Source organism: Marmota marmota, unplaced genomic scaffold (assembly GCF_001458135.2).
Source record: "Marmota marmota marmota unplaced genomic scaffold, marMar, whole genome shotgun sequence".
NCBI lineage: Eukaryota > Metazoa > Chordata > Mammalia > Rodentia > Sciuridae > Marmota > Marmota marmota.
This window is the reverse complement of record NW_026000229.1, coordinates 3,287,663-3,308,006: the sequence shown is the minus strand read 5'-3', so window position 1 is coordinate 3,308,006 and position 20,344 is coordinate 3,287,663. Positions and strand designations below refer to the sequence as shown.

At 44.1% G+C, this 20,344-nt stretch overlaps 1 protein-coding gene across 5 annotated transcripts in view; it reads left to right on the top strand.

The window, feature by feature from the left end:
• The window catches only part of Cyfip1 (cytoplasmic FMR1 interacting protein 1), an 88,893-nt gene that overhangs the window by 26,182 nt on the left and 42,367 nt on the right, over positions 1 to 20,344 (top strand). For 3 of the 5 annotated variants that reach the window (XM_048792974.1, XM_015480329.2, XM_015480327.2), the window contains 11 exons: positions 2,974 to 3,096; positions 3,174 to 3,263; positions 4,241 to 4,318; positions 4,533 to 4,634; positions 6,589 to 6,770; positions 10,545 to 10,641; positions 10,729 to 10,857; positions 13,081 to 13,185; positions 15,854 to 15,945; positions 16,954 to 17,071; positions 19,592 to 19,714. In XM_048792974.1, coding sequence (XP_048648931.1) covers positions 2,980 to 3,096; positions 3,174 to 3,263; positions 4,241 to 4,318; positions 4,533 to 4,634; positions 6,589 to 6,770; positions 10,545 to 10,641; positions 10,729 to 10,857; positions 13,081 to 13,185; positions 15,854 to 15,945; positions 16,954 to 17,071; positions 19,592 to 19,714 — 1,233 coding nt within the window. In that variant the 5' untranslated portion in view covers positions 2,974 to 2,979. Of the gene's footprint in view, positions 1 to 2,971; positions 3,097 to 3,173; positions 3,264 to 4,240; positions 4,319 to 4,532; positions 4,635 to 6,588; positions 6,771 to 10,544; positions 10,642 to 10,728; positions 10,858 to 13,080; positions 13,186 to 15,853; positions 15,946 to 16,953; positions 17,072 to 19,591; positions 19,715 to 20,344 lie in introns of those variants that run through there. The other 2 variants (XM_015480328.2, XM_048792973.1) reach the window with 2 other exon arrangements.

Below are 20,344 nucleotides of genomic sequence, written 5' to 3'. Positions count from 1 at the left end.
GGTTGCTCTGAGGATTACAATGTGAATCCTATTAACTTTTCACAGTCTACATAGGACCAGGATTTCACTATTAATAGTAGGGTATGGAAATCTTGCCACCATAGAGGTTTGCCTTCCTCCTTTGGTGTTATATTTCCTACATTTGCATAATTTCTGTAGTTACATATACTTATTTATAATTACAATTACATTTATATAGGGGTTGGGGTATAGCTTAGTGATAGCTTATGTGCTTAGCATGTAGAAGGCCTGGGATTTGATCCTCAACACCAAAATCAATGAATATAACATATTTATGTAATTTGTATTTACCACACTGAACTCCCCATCAGGCAATATTGTAATTTTTTGGCTCTCAGCCACCAAACACCTTTTAAAGAGTCATAGAGGAAATGATGTGTCCTGGGCACTCGCTCTCTTTATTCTTTGTGTTGTTTTTGCTTCATTGATTCTTCATGTCTCAAGCTGCCTTCTGTATCTTTTCCCTTCTGTCTGAAGAACTTTCCTTAACCAGCTGTCTGTGAATTCTCATAATTTCCTCTCATCGGAGAATGTCCTTATGTCCTTGAAATTCTTGAAGGATTCTTTCAGACCTTAATCTGGTGAAAATTTATTCTCCTTTAGACTTAAAATGTGTATTGCTGGGAGGGCGATGAAGCTCAGGGTAGCACAAGTGTTTAACATGCATGAGGATTCGATCCCCAGAACCAAAAAAATAAAAAAGAAGAGAAGAAGAAATAATAATAATAACAATAATGTTTTTCTGTTCCCTCTGCCTGGTTTCAGAGGGGAAATCCAATTATTCCAGCCATTGTTCTCTTTCTGTAACACATTATTTTTCTCTGTTTTCAAGCTATTTTTTCCTTATCTTTGGTTTTCAGTTGTTGAATTGTGATGTGTCTGGGTGTGGATTTCTTTGGGCTTCTCTTATTTGGACTTGATGCAGCTTTTTGAATCTGTAAACAAAAGTCTTGCCCCCAAGTTGGGGGTTTTCAGGGGTTTTTTTGCAGCTCTTTTTCGGCGTCTCCCCGTTTTCCTTTCCTTTTTGCACTCTGATGACACAGACCCTAGACCTCTTGTCCTAAAGATCCCTAAGGTTCTTTTTTTTTTTTTCCCCTCTGGTATTCTGATTAGGTAGCTTAGGTTGTTCTGTCTTCAAGTTCATCGATTCTCTCCTCTGCTCTTGAGCTCATGTAGGGAGTTTTAACATTTCAGTGTTATATCTTTTAGTTATAAAATTTTCATTTGGGTCTTCATATATATTTTTTGTTTTGTGGTACCGACTTTCCATCTCTTCATTCATCTTGGGGGCGTTGATTGTTTTTAGGGCATTTTTACAGTAGTTGCTTTGTGACATCTGTGTTGTGTTGGCATTGGTGTCTGCTTTCTGTCTTTCTCCCTGGAAGTTGAAGCAGTCCTGGTTCTTTTTAAAAAAATTTTTTTTTAGTTATAGTTGGGCACAATACCTTTATTTATTTGTTTATTTTTTTATGTGGTACTGAGGATTGAACCCAGCGCCTTGCACATGCTAGGCAAGCGCTCTACCTCTGAGCCACAATCCCAGCCCCAGTCCGGGTTCTTTATGTGCAGAGTGATTTGAGTTGCAACTGGACATTTTGGGTGGTGCGATTCAATACCCAGGGTCTTGTTAAAACCTTAGCAAATATTGATGTCTTTATTTTCTAGCAGACAAACAGCCTGGTTAGGTTTTGGCTGTGGTTCTGACCTGCGTTCTGTGGGTTATGGCTTAATGTCACTTCTGTTTTCCTGTCCCCCCCCACCCCCCCCCACTGCCTGTGGCCAGCTGAGACCCAGCTGTGGTCTCAGGGGTGTGAAGAGGATCAGATCCACACTGTGCAGCTTGAGTTGGCTCAAGTTTATGAGTAGTTTGTGGGCTGCTCTTCCTCTCTTGCTCACTCCCCTGGGACTTTCCTGGTTCCTGGGGCTTCCCTTTTCAGTTCTCCAGCCAGCACCCAGCCTTTAACCTGTTTGGCCCTGATCTTCCACACTGCCCGTTGTCTGCAGCCCAGTTCTGGGAGGAGTGAGTCAGGGGTGCCTTCTATCCAGTGACTTGTGTAGCCCACCTGCTGCTCTTTCCTTCCCAGGATGCCACGTAGCTGCCCTAGAGTCCCATCTGGGGTCACAGCTGCCCTAGTTCACCTTGTGTGGTTGGAGCTGCCCATGTCCCCTCCAGGCTCAGAGCTGCCTCCCAAGGCTCATCTGAAGTCAGAGCTGCTTTCAGAGCCCCATCCAGAGTTAGAACTGCTCCCTGAGTCCTGTCCTGGGTCAGAGCAGATTCATTGGGAGGCAGGCAGGCGCCATCCCCTGGAGCCCACACAGAGGTGTGTGCAGATGATGTCGGCCTGCACTCTGGGCCTCTCTAGACCAGCCTTGGCGTCTATGCTTTCTCTCCCCTGCTAACAGCCATCTCCCTGGTTCATTGTGTACCCCATGCTTCTAGGTGGAGGTCTCTGTGGGCCACTCGTATCCCTATAGTCCTGACCTGCAGCTACACAACTGGCAGCTGGGGGGGCCAGGCTCCCCTTTTCCTTCTCAGTTCCAAGCATATTTGGAGCAACTTCCTGGAAGGTGTTGCCCCTTCCTTGGCCACGTGAGAGTGTTGTCAGACCCTGTAGAGAGCCCTAATATTAGCAAGTAGGGATGATCATCCCAATGTGGGAAGGGCAGCAGGAAGTTGACAGTGCACGCGGTGTTCTGTGTTGCCTTTGCTTTGACACTCTGGAGGCCAGAAGAGTCTGTCCTCAGTGGGCAGGGAGGAAGGAGAGGCCACATGGGGACTCCTGACCTGCATGTCCCTGGAGAGACACCAGATTCCAAGGACTGGCTACCACCTGTGCCCTTGGAAGAAGGATAAGGAGATCTGGGACCGGAGTATCCCACCTCGGATGGCTTGTCACATGCCCCATATGCCATCCTTCCTCACAGAACAGCTGGCTTTGTGTTTTGTTCTAGCTCAGGATGGCGGCCCAGGTGACGCTGGAGGACGCACTGTCCAACGTGGACCTCTTGGAAGAGCTGCCTCTGCCTGACCAGCAGCCCTGCATTGAGCCCCCACCATCCTCGCTGCTCTACCAGGTGGGTCCCTGAGCAGGTAGGAGACATATAGCCAGTAGTCCTGACCTCAGTGTGTGATGGTCTTCTCTTCCCTTCAGCCCAATTTCAACACCAACTTTGAAGACAGAAATGCATTTGTCACTGGCATCGCAAGATACATTGAACAAGCAACCGTCCACTCTAGCATGGTAATGCTGCCTGTGTGTCTTTGTTTCTTGGGGTGTGTGTGGGGGTCTGTGTGACCTGTGAATGGCAAATGTACACTTCTTTGATGTTATCCTGATTAGGCTGTGTCGTGAGGAAAATGAAGAGAAAATGAATTAAATGCCTTACAGTTTAAAAAAAGGTCTTTGTTTTTCTTATAAAAACAAAACATGTTCTATTTAAAAATATAGCATCTCTCTGGACTAGAGGAAACCCTTGTCAGCATTTTGAGGGCCTCTTCCCAGGTAGCACTCATTTTCTCTCCGTTCCTGTACTTACATATGACCGGTATGCACCTGCATGAGATTTAGGCTTTGTATTGCTATTATAATTATGTATTTTAATGACTTAGTGAATGTTTTTATGTGTCATGAAAATGTGTTAGAGAAAGTAATCTTTTGTGAATGTCCATAATTTGACTATTCTTGCCATATCCCCTGCCTCTGTTCCTGGATTTAAGTGCTGTGTTTAGCTTTTAAGTACATTTAGCTTTTCCTCCCACCCCAGAGCCCTGTCTCTGAATCCTCTCTCTGAACTTGGAGGCTTTGTGTCATTCCAGGAAGAGATTGTGTGAGGACCCTGTGCGCCCTCATGCCGCACTGGGCCGGAAACCTGCCCTGGGGAGCCCTTCCCTGTGTCCCCAGCTTGGGGTCTGCACTGCCAGGAAGTTGTTTAGAGCCCAGTCAAGTTGAGTGTGGCCCTTCAACGGCCTTGCTCAGAGGTGCCTGGGTGTCATTCACACCCCTGTCCATCCTGTAGAAGTCGCGGGGTGTTTGGGGTAATCATGGCCATTGAAGCATTACCGGCTTCTTAGCAGCTGTCTCTTGGTCTGCAGGCTGCGGTCCCTTAAAGGGAGAGTCAGAATAGTTTGTGGCACTTTGTCTAGATTTTACCAGTTTGGCCTCTTGTTTTTCATGCTTGTTCTCCTATTTGCCTTTGATTTGCTCTGTGTGCCTTGCAGAATGAGATGCTGGAGGAAGGCCAAGAGTATGCTGTCATGCTGTATACCTGGAGGAGCTGCTCCCGGGCCATCCCACAGGTATCTCACCAGCTGCACGCAGTCCCTGCTGGGCCACGCCCCATCCCAGTCGGGCCATGCCCTAAGCCCTGACTAGGCCACGCCCATCCTGACCAGGCCTCTCCCTCACCTCTGTTCTTTCTGTCCAGTGGGATGGGAAGCAGCTCCCAGGAGCCCCAGGTTACTGTTAGCCGGATTGAACCGTCATCACCCATATTTGTTTCTTTATTCCCAGGTGAAATGTAATGAGCAGCCTAATAGAGTGGAAATATATGAAAAAACCGTGGAGGTCCTGGAGCCTGAGGTCACAAAACTGATGAATTTTATGTACTTCCAGGTAAAAGAGCAAAGTAATCTGGAGGAGTGGGATGCTGGCTGTCTCCTACTCATTTCTGTCACTGAACAAAGTGCCTGTAAATTAAAGCAACCACAAGTTTCTGAGGCAAAAAGAAACTTTAGCCCTTGTCGGTGTACATCTTCACACACCTAACAAGTGCTTCTTTTGTCTCACTTCCCTCCGTTTGAGAGTGAATTCGTGGTTCCTTCACGGAAGCTTGCTTTTTGTTAGTTACCATGAGGGAAACCAGGAGGTCTCTCCAGAGGCAGAGGAGACCTCTACTAGGACCTTCCAGGCTCTTGACATGTCGCAGAAAAGAATTTAAGGACTTTTCAGGTTTTAGCAAAGAGGAAGAGCTTTATTAGAAAACGAAAGAGTGAAGATGCACATTTTCATAGCAGAATGCAGGCCATCTGGAGAGTGAAACGCAGTTTTGTGGGGTCTCAGGCTCCTCTTTTTCTCTTTTTGGTACCAGGCATTGAACTGAGGGGCATTAACTACTGAGCCACATTCCCAGTCCTTTTTATTTTTTATTTTGAGACAGGGTCTTGCTAAGTTGCTTAGGGACTTGCTAAATTGCTGAGGCTGGCTTTGAACTTGTATCCTCCTGCTGAGGTTATAGGCATGTGCCACTGTGCTTGGCTCTCAGGCCCTTCTTTTAAAGGAAACTCTGAGGGTGGGAAGGTATGTGGGTTGGTGATGTGAGTTGGCATCAGCCTGGTGATCACAAGTTAGTTTATGATGGTCTGTCCATTCTCAGGATTCTTAGGTTGACAGTGTCTCCTCTCTCCAGTCAATAGATAACGTTGGGAATCTGTATGGGTTTCTTAAAATAATCATCTCCCTTTGTTCAATCTAGTGTAAAAATACATGTCTTAGGAATAAGGTATAATCCATGTATGTATAATATATGAAAATATACTCTACTGTCGTATATAACTAAAAAGAACAATTAAAAAAATAAAAATATATGTTACTACATACATAGGGTAATTAACAGTGAACAGGGCAATTCTCATAAGTGAGTGAATTTATGGTAACATTAATATTTACAGATTTCTCAAGAATGTGGGGGTGATGGGTGTGGGAGGAAAACTGTCCTGGGGAGAAAAGGTCTGAGGAACTTTAGCACAGGCTTTCAGATTAAAGTAGCAGTCTCCTTCCTTCCTTTTGTCTCCTCCTTACTTATCTACTATATTTCTTCTCTCCTGCCTCATTCTCAGTTCAACGTTTTGACTTTCTGGCCACTATACTTTCAGTTATCTGATTTTTCAGGTGTTTTTTTTCTCTCACCCACCAGACCGTGACCTCGTGGTCCCTATCTGACCTTAGCCTCTGTTGGCCTTTTGTTTGGAAGAAGAGGCCAAGTGGAAGGGACTTGGTATCTTTTCAAAGAACTCCTTTGGGAATATCTAAAAATTTTTTATTATAGTTTTTCCTGAGTTAAGGGATAAGATAGAACTAAGAGATCAATTTTCTTTTTATTTTAAAAGTTGCCAAGGGGATGGGGTTAAGGCTCAGCGGTAAAGCCTTCGCCTAGCACATGCGAGGCCCTGGGTTCTATCCTCAGCACCACATAAAAAACTAACTAAATAAATAAAATAAAGGTATTTTAAAAAAAAATTGCCAAGGAAAAACCTCCCACTTTTCACATCTGAAACCCACAGTGTCTATATTTTAGATATTTTTTGGGAACATTTTACTTAGTAACTTTATTGGTTTAAACAGAATTTTTTTACTTTAGGGACATAGTTAAATAATGATTTTTACAGAATAAAGGCATGGGAATTACTTTACAGATAGGACTCTGCTGGAGTTGTAAAGATGGTCCTAGGGCTGGAGGGTGCATATTTTATCAGTGACTAACAGTGAATGCAGAACTGTGCTTGAAGTTGGAATGTGGAATTGATGCCTCTCTGACCACACCTCTTCTGTCTTCCTCTTCTCTGCTCAGAGAAATGCTATTGAGCGTTTCTGTGGGGAGGTGAGACGCTTGTGCCATGCTGAGAGGAGAAAGGACTTCGTGTCAGAAGCCTACCTGATCACGCTGGGCAAATTCATCAACATGTTTGCTGTGTTGGACGAGCTGAAGAACATGAAGTGCAGCGTGAAAAATGACCATTCGGCCTACAAGAGGTGAGTTCAGACATGTGGCATGTGGCAGGCCACCTGAGGAAGTCAACCTTGTACATAGCAAGTGCATAGCTTATGTGTGCTGAAATCATCAGTCCTGATTGGCAGCAGCCACTTTTCAGTCCTGGGACTGTGTGTATGCATAAAATGCAAAGGTGGCTGGCAAGTTAAGGGTTTCTTTTTTTTTAAATACCTTTATTTTATTTATTTATTTGTTGTGCTGAGGATCTAACCCAGGGCTTCGCATTTGCCAGGAAAGCACTATACCACTGAGCCACAACCCCAGCCCCAAATTAAGGGTTTCTTCTAGTAGTTTTATACAGCTGGAGAGGGCTCCAGGTCAGCCTCAGTGCCCTATGGGGGACCTCTAGGTGCTCAGTGTCCTTGGGAGGATAGACATACAGAAGATACATGCTTACATCCAGGTGGGTTCTGCAACCCAGGGAGGCCACTCGGGCATTGCAGCAGCAGTGCTCAGAGTAGATGCCCCACCTCTGCTTATCACTCATGGATCCGGTGTCCCTGGCACATGCATCATCATAGCAGAGTGTAGACATGTCCATGAACTGTTTCAAGGTGCCTTAAGCTCCCATTGAGCTTGTGGGTCCTATGGGCAGCTCTCCTCTGTGGCAGTTTAGTTTTTTTTGGTGGGGAGGTACTGGGGATTGAACTACTGAGCCACATCCCCAGCCCTAATTTTGTATTTATTTAGGTACAGGGTGTCCCTGAGTTGCTTAGCACCTCATTTTTGCTGAAGCTGGTTTTGAACTCCTGATCCTCCTCCTCAGTCTCCCGAGTCACTGGAATTACAGGCATGTGCCACTGCGCCTGGCTACTCTGTAGTAGTTTTCTTTTTGAAGGTAGAAAACTTCTGGAGAAGTGACCAACAGAAGTATGTTAGTCAACTTTTCACTACCATAATAAAATACCTGAGGGCATCTAACTTTACAAAGAAAAGAGGTCTGTTTTGCTTCCCAGTTTGGGGAAGCTGGAAGTTCAAACAGCATGGCACAGGTTCTGGTGAGGGCCTACCTCTGCATCACCTTAGGGTGGATTACAGTGGCTGGAGCATGTTCAAGAGTGAAAAATCACCAGGTACCCTGGTACCTCCCCCCACCCCAAAAGAGTGAAAAATCACAGGACCAAACAGGAAGCCAGAGCGAGTCAGGCTCAGGGTTTTATGACAGTCCTCTTGAAAAACCCAATCAGGGTCCCAAGAAATACCTTATCCCTTTTAGGGCCATACTACCAGTTGACCCAAGGGCTTCCGACTAGGCTCCACCTCTTAAATATTCCACATCAACTCCCAGTCCCACCACCCGGGGACCAAGCTCCCAACACACAAACCCAACATCCAAACCATAGAGGATAGGAAAAGTGTGCTTCTGGAACACTGTGGGTGTTGGCTGGGGATACTGATCCAGCAGTCTTTTAATGGACTTGCTTTACTAAGTCTGTGCGTGGTGCTGTTAAAGACAAGTTGGTTGGAATGAGATGCTGACTTCTGCTTCCTCTGCTGATCAAGGAATTTTAGTACTAAAATTAAATTGGAAGAAATATTACTTTGCATCAGAATGTGCTGTACTTACGTTCTATCTGAAATCACAACTGTTGCTGTGCCTCTATAATAAAATTGATGTGGGGCAGGGTACCAGATTGGAGGAGGAGGCTGCAGCGGGAGCAGAGCTAGATTGCTTGGAATGTTGATTGAGCCTTATTCATGTGAAATCAGTGCAGTATTCCAATCATCACCTAAAATCGGCTCTGCACGAAGCCCAGATCTTCCCAGCTAGAAAAGGAGCTGAGCAGTTGGCCTGCTAGCCCTGGTCGGGAAGTCTGAACTTGCCCGTGTTTGGCATTGGTGCCTGCGGGATTCCCAGTGTGTGCCTTGCTGGTGGACGGGGAGGAGGCAGGGGTGAGGGTCAGGTGCATAACCAGCCCAGCTTTAGAGGGTAGCTCCTGCTCCCAGCTGCACAAGCAGGGCCCCTGTGATTCCTACCAGCTTTAACAATCTTCTTAAAGACTTTGTTGGGGAAGGGGAGTGGAGGTTATAGTAATTTATTAAAAAAAAAAAATACACACACACACACACACACACACACACACACATATATATAGTTTTACTCTTAGCAGCACCTTATCCCAAAGTTCAGGCTATAAAACTAGCTAAAGATGGGGCCTTTCAGTGGAAGATGTGGAGGGGGGCCGGGTGCCCCTCATAGCAGCTCCACTCTGCCTGTTCCTTGAGCAAAGGTGTGGACCTGGGCTCCCTCATGGCTTTCAGCTGTCCCTTTCTGTGACTTTATTTGGAATCCTTCATTGGTTCACCTTCCCAGACAGCAACCCGCACTCTTTCCAAGCCCCTACCTCACACCCACACATTTCTTTTGCACCAGCTGATAGCTACATACAACCTCTTCTGTGTGTAAATGCCAAGTTAGCCCATTTGGTTGTGGTGAGGCTTGAGAAAAATAGGAAACATTGTCCTTAGTTTCTTCTTTAGTCAACACTCTGCATCCCAGCAACTACTCCAATCAATAAAGTGAACCTCTTCTAACAGGCAAGGGATGTTATTCTATCAGTTAATATTAGATTTAATTGTATGTAATTTTAAAAATCCACAGAGATAATAGTGGTTTAAATAAAATTATAGTTTATTTCTCTTTCACTGTGAAAAGTCCTGAGTAGGTGGTCTCTAGCTGATTAGGAAGCACCACAGTGTTCAAGACCCAGCATTCCTGTTGTCCTGCTGCTGTGCCATCATGTGTGGCTTCATGGTCCAAGAAGGCTGCTTGATCTCCAGCTGTCATTGCTACATGCTAGTCAGCAGGGAGGAAGGAGAAAAAAGGAGCTATACTTTTCCTTATAATTAAACTTTCAAGTGCCTTACAGTCTTTTTCCTAGGATCTCATTGCCCAGCCCTTGGTCATCTGTCCCCAACTGACTGCAAAGGAGGAGAGGCAAATTGCTGCTCTGAGGAATTTTCAGACTTGTTCATGAGGAAGAAGGGAAGTAAATGAATGTTAGGCTACATTATCAGTTTTCATCATGAAAACTTTTCTTTAAGCCCCCAAGATTCTAGGTTGCAAAGGTACTTCCTTATGTGGGCAGTTTCTACTACCCGTTCTTAGGACAGCCCTAGATGTGCAGATTTCGCTTTCCTCTTCCTCACTGCTTTGCCGGACCTCAGACTCAGCATGCACCTTTCAGGGTCAGGGAACCTCAATATACAAGTTCTTTTATGTGCATCAAATTGTGTAGCTGCAGGTGCATGGTGGAGCCAGGACTCTGGGCTTTGGGCACCTGTGGCTCCAGAGAGGCATTCCAGGGACAGACGCTCCTTGCTGAGAGGTGTGGTAGCCCAGAGGGTTCTTGGCAAAGAACTTCAACAGTGCTGGTCGTCTTCATTGCAGGTCTTCTGAAAGTCACAGAGTTGGTAGCACTTCTGTTCTGACTGGGGTCTGAGCACCCAGTACCTGTGGATGAGGTGGGCAACCACCAGCATAGGGGAGAGGCCAGTGTGCACCGGCACCTGGAGGAAGTACCCTGGACAGCAGGGAGTGAGCTGCCCAGAGCTGTGACCTACATCTAAGTTTATAAAGGATTAACCTGGCACTCAGGCTGGAGATGCTTCTCAAGGCTGAAATTGTAACCACCGTCTATGATCCACATGCCTACAGATAACTGCAGAGAGAGGGAAGGAATCTGATTTTCCCAAGCTTTTTACAAAAATCAACACGATGGTGCATTTTGGTATTAACTCTTTTTGCTTTCAAGGGCTGCTCAGTTTTTACGTAAAATGGCAGATCCACAGTCCATCCAGGAATCGCAGAATCTTTCCATGTTCCTGGCCAACCACAACAAGATCACACAAGTAAGGCTGGTCTTCTCAGTGCTGTTGGGCTGGGGGCCCGTGGGGCTGGGGCCAGCGGTGCCATGCGTCTCTTGCCCTGTGTTTCAGTCTCTGCAGCAGCAGCTTGAGGTGATTTCTGGCTACGAAGAGCTCCTGGCAGACATCGTGAATCTGTGCGTCGATTACTACGAGAATAGGATGTACTTGACGCCCAGCGAGAAACACATGCTTCTCAAAGTACGTGTGGGGGCGGTGGCCCACAACACTGTGCAAGTGCAGCTGTATGCAAAGGCTGTTTGTTCATTGTCTAGAATCCTTTTGCCAACTTTTTCTTATTCTCATGCTGTCTCGTGTGTGGGCAGCGTCTCCACCCTTGCAGGCTGTGAACTCAACCCTTGTGACCGGTGCAGTCACACACCAACCTGAGAGGAGGAGCTTGGGGGCCCAGAGGTTCTGGGTCAAGGGCTCTGTCAGCATTCAGTTGTTTTTTAGCAGAGGTTATATGTAAGATTCCACTTGTTCAAGATGTGATTCCCAGGACTTAATAATTTGTCCTTCATTGTCCATGGGGATTGGTTTCAGGACCCCCTGGGAATTATAAAATTGGTGGCTGCTCAACTCCCTTAAATAAAATGGCAGAACATTTGCATCTGACCCTCCCATATGTTTTAAATCATCTCTTAGATTACTTAGAATCCTTAATACAATGTCAGTGATGTATGGATTGTTATTATACTGTATTACTTAGAGAATAATGGAAAGGAAAAAAGTCTGTACACATTTAGTGGAAATGCAGGGTTTTTTTTTTTTTTTAATTTATTTTTCTTAGTTGTAGTTGAACACAATACCTTTTTTACTTTTATGTGGTGCTGAGGATCAAACCCAGGGCCTTGCAAGCGCTCTCCTGCTAAGCCACAACCCCAGCCCCGGAAATGTAATTTTTGTCTGGAATATTTTCAGTCTGTAGTTGGTTGAGTCCAAGGATGTGGGACACCCCAATTGTGGAGGGCCACTGCATTTTTTATTTTTATTTTTTGATACCAGGGATTGAACTCAAGGGCACTCAGCCACTGAGTTACATCCCCTGCCCTATTTTGTATTATATTTAGACACAGAGTCTCACTGAGTTGCTTAGTGCCTTGCTAAATTGCTGAGGTTGGCTTTGAACTCACGATCTTCCTTCCTTGGTCTCCTGAACCACTGGGATTACAGGTGTGCACCACTGCAACCAGCATGTACTGTGTTTTGATGAAAGTAGACTTGCTTGTTCACTGCATTCTTTAACCATTCTGTTTCAAACTGGGGAGGTTTTCAGCTGTTTTCTCATTGGAAAGATAAGGCAGCTCCACAGTTACAATTGCTGTACTCTGCACCCTATGCATGTGACCCTGAGGAATCCCCTGGGGGGTGTGCTGCTGGTCCAGCCCCAGCCCTGGTGGGAGAGTCCTGTGAGGTAGCGAGGACTGGGGAGGGAGGTGCTGTCCATGGAGCCCTCTGCAATAGTGGGAATTTTGTGTCTGTGCTGGTTGGTGCAGGAGCCCTGGCCACAAAAAGCCCACTTAGCAGTGGAGATGTTCACTTATCCAGTGCCACCTTAAAAAGTTTTAGCTCATGGGGCTAGGATTGTGGCTCAGTGGTATAGCGCTTGCCTAGCATGCATGAGGCACTGGGTTTGATCCCCAGCACCAGATAAAATTAAACAAATAAAATAAAGGTATTGTGTCCATCTACAACGAAAAAATATTTAAAAAAAAAAGTTTTAGCTTACATATATTGAAACTTGAATAGTTAATGGTGGCTGCGTATTGGACAGTTCTCAAATGGCCCTGGTGCTCAGCTAAGTTAGTAGAAGCTTTTTGGTCTTTCAGCAACTGGCCTCGAAGCCCAGCTACCCTTTGTAACATGATTTTAATTAGGGGGAAAAAACAAAAAAGGTGTTCAAAGCACGAGACAAGCAGCCTAAAATTTTTTCTGAGACTGTTTTGGGGGCTTTCTGGGGATATAGGATATTAAGTTAGAATAAAGACTTTAAAAAAAATACAATTTAATGCACGTACACATCTTCCACTTTCAGTGTGGTTGTGCATTTGCCTGTTGTTGCTAGTCATACCGTAGGGACAGTGCTGTGTTTATCCTAGCACCTGGTTGTAGAAGGTGTGAAGTTAATTCTGAAAGGCTGGATTTGATGGCATACTTGGGAGTCTGTAATTCTCAGCTGCAGCTGTCCACCAACTCCGTGAGAATTTGTGCTGGTGTGTGTGCCTTGGGAGGAAGTTGAAATAGGCATACATAAGAAATAGCTTCGGCTACAGGGAGAGCTCTTTGTTTTGTAGGAGCTTTTAAAAGTGCCTGTTAAAAGAAGGGTGACTCGTGATTTCAGGGTTTTCAACTACAGCAGTGTTAAGTGTATGGGTAAATTCGTGGATCTGAGTGTTACCCCACTGTTTTGTGACTTTTCAGGTCATGGGATTTGGTCTGTACTTGATGGATGGGAGCGTCAGTAACATCTATAAACTGGATGCCAAGAAAAGAATAAACTTATCCAAAATCGACAAGTACTTCAAGGTGAGTTTTATTAGATCATGTTTTTATGGACGTATGCGCCTCAAATTTTCACAGAGTGAACCTCTAGGTGATTGTGATGGACACAGGAAATGCCGAGATGGGAGGGGGTCTTGGAGGCTCACTTTCCGGTCTACCTTTGTGCTCTTTCCCGCTCCCCTACAGTGGTTTTGCTTGGGTTGAACTTTGTGTAAATGGAATCTCACTGTTTCTATCTTTTCCATCCTGCTGCTTGTACCCAAACCTTTTATTTGCATTCCTGCAGGAGCTTGGGGCTACAGTTGTTAGGTTTCATTTGTCATTTAGTACTTCATTTTATGATTTCTACTGTGACTTTGTCATCCGTTCTGTTTTTGACGGGCATTAGTTTTTGTTCCCCCTGTCCCCCACCCCCCCAGGTTTTGGCTTGTGCAAACAGTGTTGCTCTGTTTTAGAGCATTTCTATTGGATACTACTCAGGAGAGGGGTGGGGATCCTAGGCACACCTATTTTCACTTAGTAGTTATGGTCTCATGATTTCCCCACAAGGTGTCTTGATTTGCTTATCCACCAGCAATGAGTGAAGGCTCCTTGTCAGCAACACTTGGCACTGTCTTGGGGGTGCAGGGAACATCCCAGAGAGGAGATGTACATCATTCTGATTTTAATGGCTGGTAGTTTATTTAATGTTTCTCTGGTTACTTCTCATGTTATTAGCCTTTGTATATTTCCTTTTATGAAATACCATTTCAATCTTTTGCTCTTTTCTTCCCTATTGTTGTGTAATTTTTTAATATATTTTGGCTACATCTCTTTTGTGGATGCATATATTCTAAAATACTGTGTCCCCTGTGGGCTCACCTTTTCACTCTTTTCCCCACCTTTATTAAGATGTAATTGAACTGTGCATGGTGGCACATACCTACAAACCCAGAGACTCAGGGGTCTCACAAGTTTGAGGTCAGCCTCAGCAACTTAGTGAGACCCTGTCTCATAAAAAAAAAAAAAAGAGCCAAGGGGCTGGGCTTGAATTTCAGTGGTAAAGCACATGTGAAGCACTGGGTTTGATCCTCAGCATCACATAAAAATAAATAAAATAAAGGTACTGTGTCCATCTACAACTAAAAAAAAGGAGGTGGGTGCTGAGGATGTAGCTTAGTGGTAAAGCACCCCCCGGTTAGATTTCCCCAGTATATGCCCCACTCCCAAATAAGAGAAATAATAAAAACTTCATATATTTATGGTATACAGTGTGTAATGGTTTGATATATGTATTCATTGTGATGTTATTAAATCATGCTCATTAACATTTATCACTTTGCATCTATCATTTTTTATTGGTGTGGTGAAAACATTTAAGCTTTATTCTCAAAGCAAATTTCAAGTATACAATGCAGTATCATCACCATACTATACATTAGGTCCTCAGAACTTATTTGTCCTGCATAACTGAGATTTCATACCCTGGGACCAACATCTTTCTTTTCATCTACCTTCTTTTTACTTTATTTTGAAGAATGCTGGGGGTGGAACCCAGAGCCTTATGCTTGCTGAGCTCACACTCTGCCACTGAGCTATGCCCTTAACCCTTCCTTCTCACTTTCTTAGTGAGGTCGTTTGATGAACAGAAGTGCTCGATTTTATTATGGACCAATACATCAATCTTTTCCACTTCAAGAAATCTTTGTAGACAGCAGTCTCATGAGAATTTTCTGGGTGTTACCTTCTAGGAGCATTCCATTTCCTTTTTTGTCTAGATCTCTGATCTCTGGAACTGGTTTCTGTGCATGGTGTGAGGTAGGGGTTGGCGTTGTTGGCATTTAGAATGGATAGCCGGTTGACCCTGCTCATTTACTGTAAAGACCATCTGCCTTCCATTGCTCTGTGGTGTCACTCAGGTCATAACTCAGTCTGTCTGTGGCTCTGTCCAGGTTCTCTGTCCTGTCCTGTCCTCTGGCCTCCGTCCTTGCTCCAGGGCCACCCTGCCTTAGCTGCTGCAGCTTTCTAACAGGTCTGTTTTGTCCCTCAAGATAGTCTTGGATATCATCCCTTCACCTTTCAAGATGTATTCTAGAATTGGTTTACTGATTTACACACAAAAATATTTTTTCCTCCTGGAATATTGATTGGGATTCCATTAAATGTATAGATCTGGGCCGGGGAGATAGCTCAGTGTTAGATACTTGCTTAGCATGCAGAAGGTCAAAAAATAAAATAAATTACTAAGCCTCCCAATGCAGGAAGATAATATATTGCTTCATGTGTTGAGAAATTTTTCTATAATTTGGGGGTTTTATTTTTGTTTTGAAGTCTTTTGTTAGCTTTTTATGTACATTTTTCATTTTTGTGAGGTATTGCAAATTATTTCTTTATAAATTTTCATTTAATTGTTGTTCCTAGTTACAGAAATCCAGCTGTTTTCTTAGGGGCCACAAATAAAGCAACAAGATAAGATAGGATGATTCTAAAATTTGAATAGTTTCAAAGTATGTTGGTTCTTAAATTGTATCTTGTTCCTTTCAAAGAGAAAGTAGAAGTTACTTAGATTTTTTTGTTGTTGTTGTGAATGATTTGCGGAGGTGGCATTCAACCCACAATAATTATTAGCATTAGTCATTTTCCTTGTGCTTATGTATCTGGGGTTTGAACATGCATAATGACCCTGTTTTTTATTATTGTTCTTTGAATGCAGCAGCTCCAGGTGGTTCCGCTGTTCGGGGACATGCAAATAGAACTGGCAAGATACATCAAGACCAGTGCCCACTACGAGGAAAATAAATCTCGGTAGGAGGAGAGTAAAGCTGCCCAGCTAGAGTGTTCTGTTGTGTCCCCCTTGATTGAGCACTTCTGTAATATCCTACCTACTTATCTAGGGAGAACACTTTTGACATTCTCCAAATTTCTGGAACTAAATATCCAGTATAGTAGCCTTTGCCACATATAGCTATTTGCATTTAAATCCATTGAAAAATGCAATTGAAATTCAATTTTCTTTAGCAGAACAGTCGTTTCAAACACTCCAGGGTTAGTGGCTACCGTATTAGCACAGATGTAGAACGTTTTCCTCATCTCGGAGATTTCAACTGGTCAGTGTTAGTTGAGGATACAGAACTGTAAAATAACTCTCTGGTCCCAGTGGGGTGCTTAAAATGCTTAACAACCAACCCTGCAGGCAGGTAGAGATATATGTATGTGCTTTTGAGTTTAGAAAAACTGTCACCTGAGGACCAAACCAGTCCAGGCCTGTTTTTGTAAGATCCCTGGGGCTGAGAATGTTTTTTATGTTTATAAAAGGTTGTGTTAAAATGATGATTATGTGACAGATGTGAAAATGATAGTGTGGACCATAAATCCTAAATTGTTACCTCTCTGGTCTTGTACAGAGGAAGGTGGACAACTTGTGCTATGAAGGATCAATAAACACACAGGTCTCTGTTGTGGACCCCACATAGCATCTTGACTCTCATCACATGCTTGTATTCACTTTTGCCAAGCTCTTGTACCCACAGCCGACTTGTGGTCCCCATGATTTTGACAGAGTTGAGTGTCGGTCTCAGGGGTCAGCAGACCCCTTCTGTAAAGACCAGATAGTAAATGCATAGACTTGACAGACTACAGGTGGTCCCTGTCGTATATTCTTTGTTTCATTTATTTAAACAACGCTTTAAAAATGGAAATTCCATTTTGTGTAGCCTTGGTTGCCACACACAGTGTTCTCAGCCGCCCCAGCTGTTGGAATGCATCACTGTCTTACTGGCACCTCCTCGAGTAACACTTTCCCTCCATCCCCAGGTGGACGTGCACATCCTCAAGCAGCAGCCCACAGTACAACATCTGTGAGCAGATGATCCAGATTCGGGAGGACCACATGCGCTTCATCTCCGAGCTGGCGCGCTATAGCAACAGCGAGGTATGTGCCACCAAGCCACCCATGGGCAGACCCCGAGCCTGCTGAGCATCTGAGTGTCACTTGTATTCTTGTGTACTCAAATATTAATGTGAAATGCTTTAACAAACACAATATAGTGCCAAATCTAAATATTTTTTCAAAAGCACGCTTTTTGATTGATAAGGCAGTGAAATTAACTATCTGGTCAGCTATGTGAAGTCCAGTTTTTCTTTGGGAAAACATAGTAAGAAGTTTGGGGGTATTGCTTGGTGTTGGAGGGCTTGTCTAGCATGTGCAAGGTCCTGTGTTTGATCCCCATCACTCCAAAAGAGCAAAAGAAAAAAGAAAAGAAGAAAGGATTTCAAAAGAGAAGATCAGGGAGAAACCATTAATTGGCATTTCCTAGTTAGTATTATGGTTTTAAGCAACTAGAAGAGAAGTGGAAAGGGGAGGCTATTGGGAAAAGAAAGGGTTCTTCTGACCTGCCCGCCTTTCGTGTCTCGAATAAAAGGAAGTCCTGAGGCCAGAGGTGGCAGGAGCTTCTGGGTGGGTGGCAGGTGGTGTCCTCAGGCTCAGTGGCAGGGGTCTGTGTGTCTGGGAAGTAGGCCTGGGCTTGAGTGTAGGAGGAGGGCTTTTCTCCTCTGCAGTGGGAACTTTATAATTCCTTCCAGCTCTGCAGCCAGATCTGCTGGGGCCTCCTTTTGGCTACTCACATTCTCTCATCTTCCCTGGTGTGTGGAGTGGGCAGGAGAGTGGTGACAGCCTCGGGGAGGTTTCTGACCTGGGGAGCAGTGGAACATCACTCGTCACATCTTAGTGAGGCAGGGAGCAAAGTCAAGGTCAGAGTGCAGTGCTGACTAGTCTGGGCTGAGAATAGGCTGGAGGGTCTTGATCTGTTTTCAGAACTGGTTGGTTCCTCAGGAGGACCATTAACATTTGAGAAGAATGACCTGTTCTTGTTAGCCCCACTCATTGCAGGAGAGTGAGCATCCCTATCTCTACTAACCAGATACTTGTCACCATGTAACTAAAATGACTGAAAAAAGCTCAGCCATCCAGATACCTGGGGCCATGTGCTGTCTCCAGGGCAGATCCCTGGCTTGGGGCTGGGACAGCTCTCCAATGAGCAGGTGCCACCTCACCTGGCTTCAACAGCTAGCATAGCCTGCAAGGGAAGAAATGAGGGGACCAGCTCCTCCCCTAAGACCACGGGACATGATTGTAAGACTGAGTTAATGGGAAGCTCTTGAACCACATAGACCACTGGATTCTGCTTCTCCAGATAAGGGCATTTTGCAGTGCGCATTTCCTATCTTCCTCTTAGGGTCTGCTGTGGTACTTTTATAATTAGGTACTAATTTATTTTAAAAAAGTCTACCTTTGAATGCTTTGCTTAGTCTATTTTTTAAACAGATGTATGGAGAGAGCTCATGTATCATATAATTAACTAATTGGAATTATACTACCAAAGTTTTTGGTATATTCACTAAGCTCTACCACCATGACCCACTTTTGAACATTTTCATTACCCCTAAATGTAGTCACTCCCCACCCCTCCTCCCCTCCCCCCATACCCTGGCAGTCTACTTTCTGTCTCCATGAATATGTCTATTCTGTGCATTTTGTATAAATGGAACATATAATACGTGGCCCATTATGACTGGCTTTTTCACTTAACATATTGTTTTTAAGGTTTTTCTACATTGTAGCATGTATTAGCTCTTTATTTCCTTTTCTTTTTCTTTCTTTTTTGGTACTGGGGACTGAATCCATGGTTGCTTTTACCAATGAAACACATCCCCAGATCTATCTTTTATTGTTCATAGACAGGATCTTGCTAAGTTACTTAGGACCTCAAAAAATTGCTAAGGCTGGCCTCCAACTTAAAATCCTCCTGCCTTGTCCTCCCTGAGTCCCTGGGGTTACAGCTGTGTGCCACCATACCTGGCTCTTTAATTCTTTTTATGATTGAATGATATCTCATTATGTGGCTGTAACACATTTTGTTATTCATTGTATGAATGAATAACATTTGGGTCAAGAATAATGATGCTATGCACATCAGTGTTTGAGTTTTTGTGTAGAACAAGTTTTCTTTGCTCTCAGGAGGTACTTAGGGGTGCAGTTGCTGAGTGGTGGTGATAACACTTCCGTTTAACATTTTGGGGAACTGCCAGGCTGTTTTCAAAGGGGCTGTGCCCTGGCATTTCCCTATCAGTAGAGTATGAGGCTTCTGATTTCTCCACATCTTCACCAACACTCGTCATTCTCTCTATTTTTGATCCTATATGTTCTGGTAGATATGAAGTGATGTCTAGTTATGTTTTGGATTTGTGCTTCCCCAATGAATAATGATATTGAGGCTCTTTTCATGTGGTCATTGGCTAATCGGAGATTCTTTTTGTATAAATATCTATTCAGATCCTTCGCCCATTTTGTGATTTTTGCACATGTGACCTTGGGATAGATTGCTAGTGTGGATTTGACGGGTGGGAGCATGAGCAGGCCTGTGACTTTTCTCCTGATCCCCGTGCACCCCAGGTTGTCACCGGGTCGGGCCGCCAGGAGGCCCAGAAGACAGATGCTGAGTACCGGAAGCTCTTCGACCTGGCTCTGCAGGGCCTGCAGCTGCTGTCTCAGTGGAGTGCACACGTGATGGAAGTGGTAGGGCTGTTTTTGTTGTGTTCAGAAATTCAAAGAGCTAAGTGCACAGCACTGTGATTGGTTTGTCATGAAATTGGCTAATTGGTATTTTTTCTGCATTGACTTTGGTCTTTGGATCAAGAACAAATCATTCTTTTTTGTTGTTGTTGTTAAATCTTTGACCTTAGAAATAAGAACATGTACCCATATATGTATTTCTAAGATGATTCAAAGCACAGTTCATTATGGGGTGTTATAAATAAAGGGCTTCATCTGTTTAAACAACTGATAGGATTAACTTTGTACCATTTAGATGGTCAGTAATTCTCACTTTTGAACATTTACTCTTTGGAGCTCCAGCTATTTTGTTTAACAGTAGTAAAATTGTTTCTGGTGCCATATAAAGATTTGGATGACTTAAGTCATTCAGATTTTTTTCCTTTGGGGGTTTATTTTGGTTAGAAAACAGTTATCTAATTGAAACAACAAATGATCACTTGAAAGGCAAGTTCTTCTTTTAAATGGTGAGAAAATGCCTAGAGTCTCAGACATTCAATACACAGTACCCAGAGGCTCTTTGGCCAGTGTCTTCCTTCCTTCCTTCCTTCCTTCCTTCCTTCCTTCCTTCCTTCCTTCCTTCCTTCCTTCCTT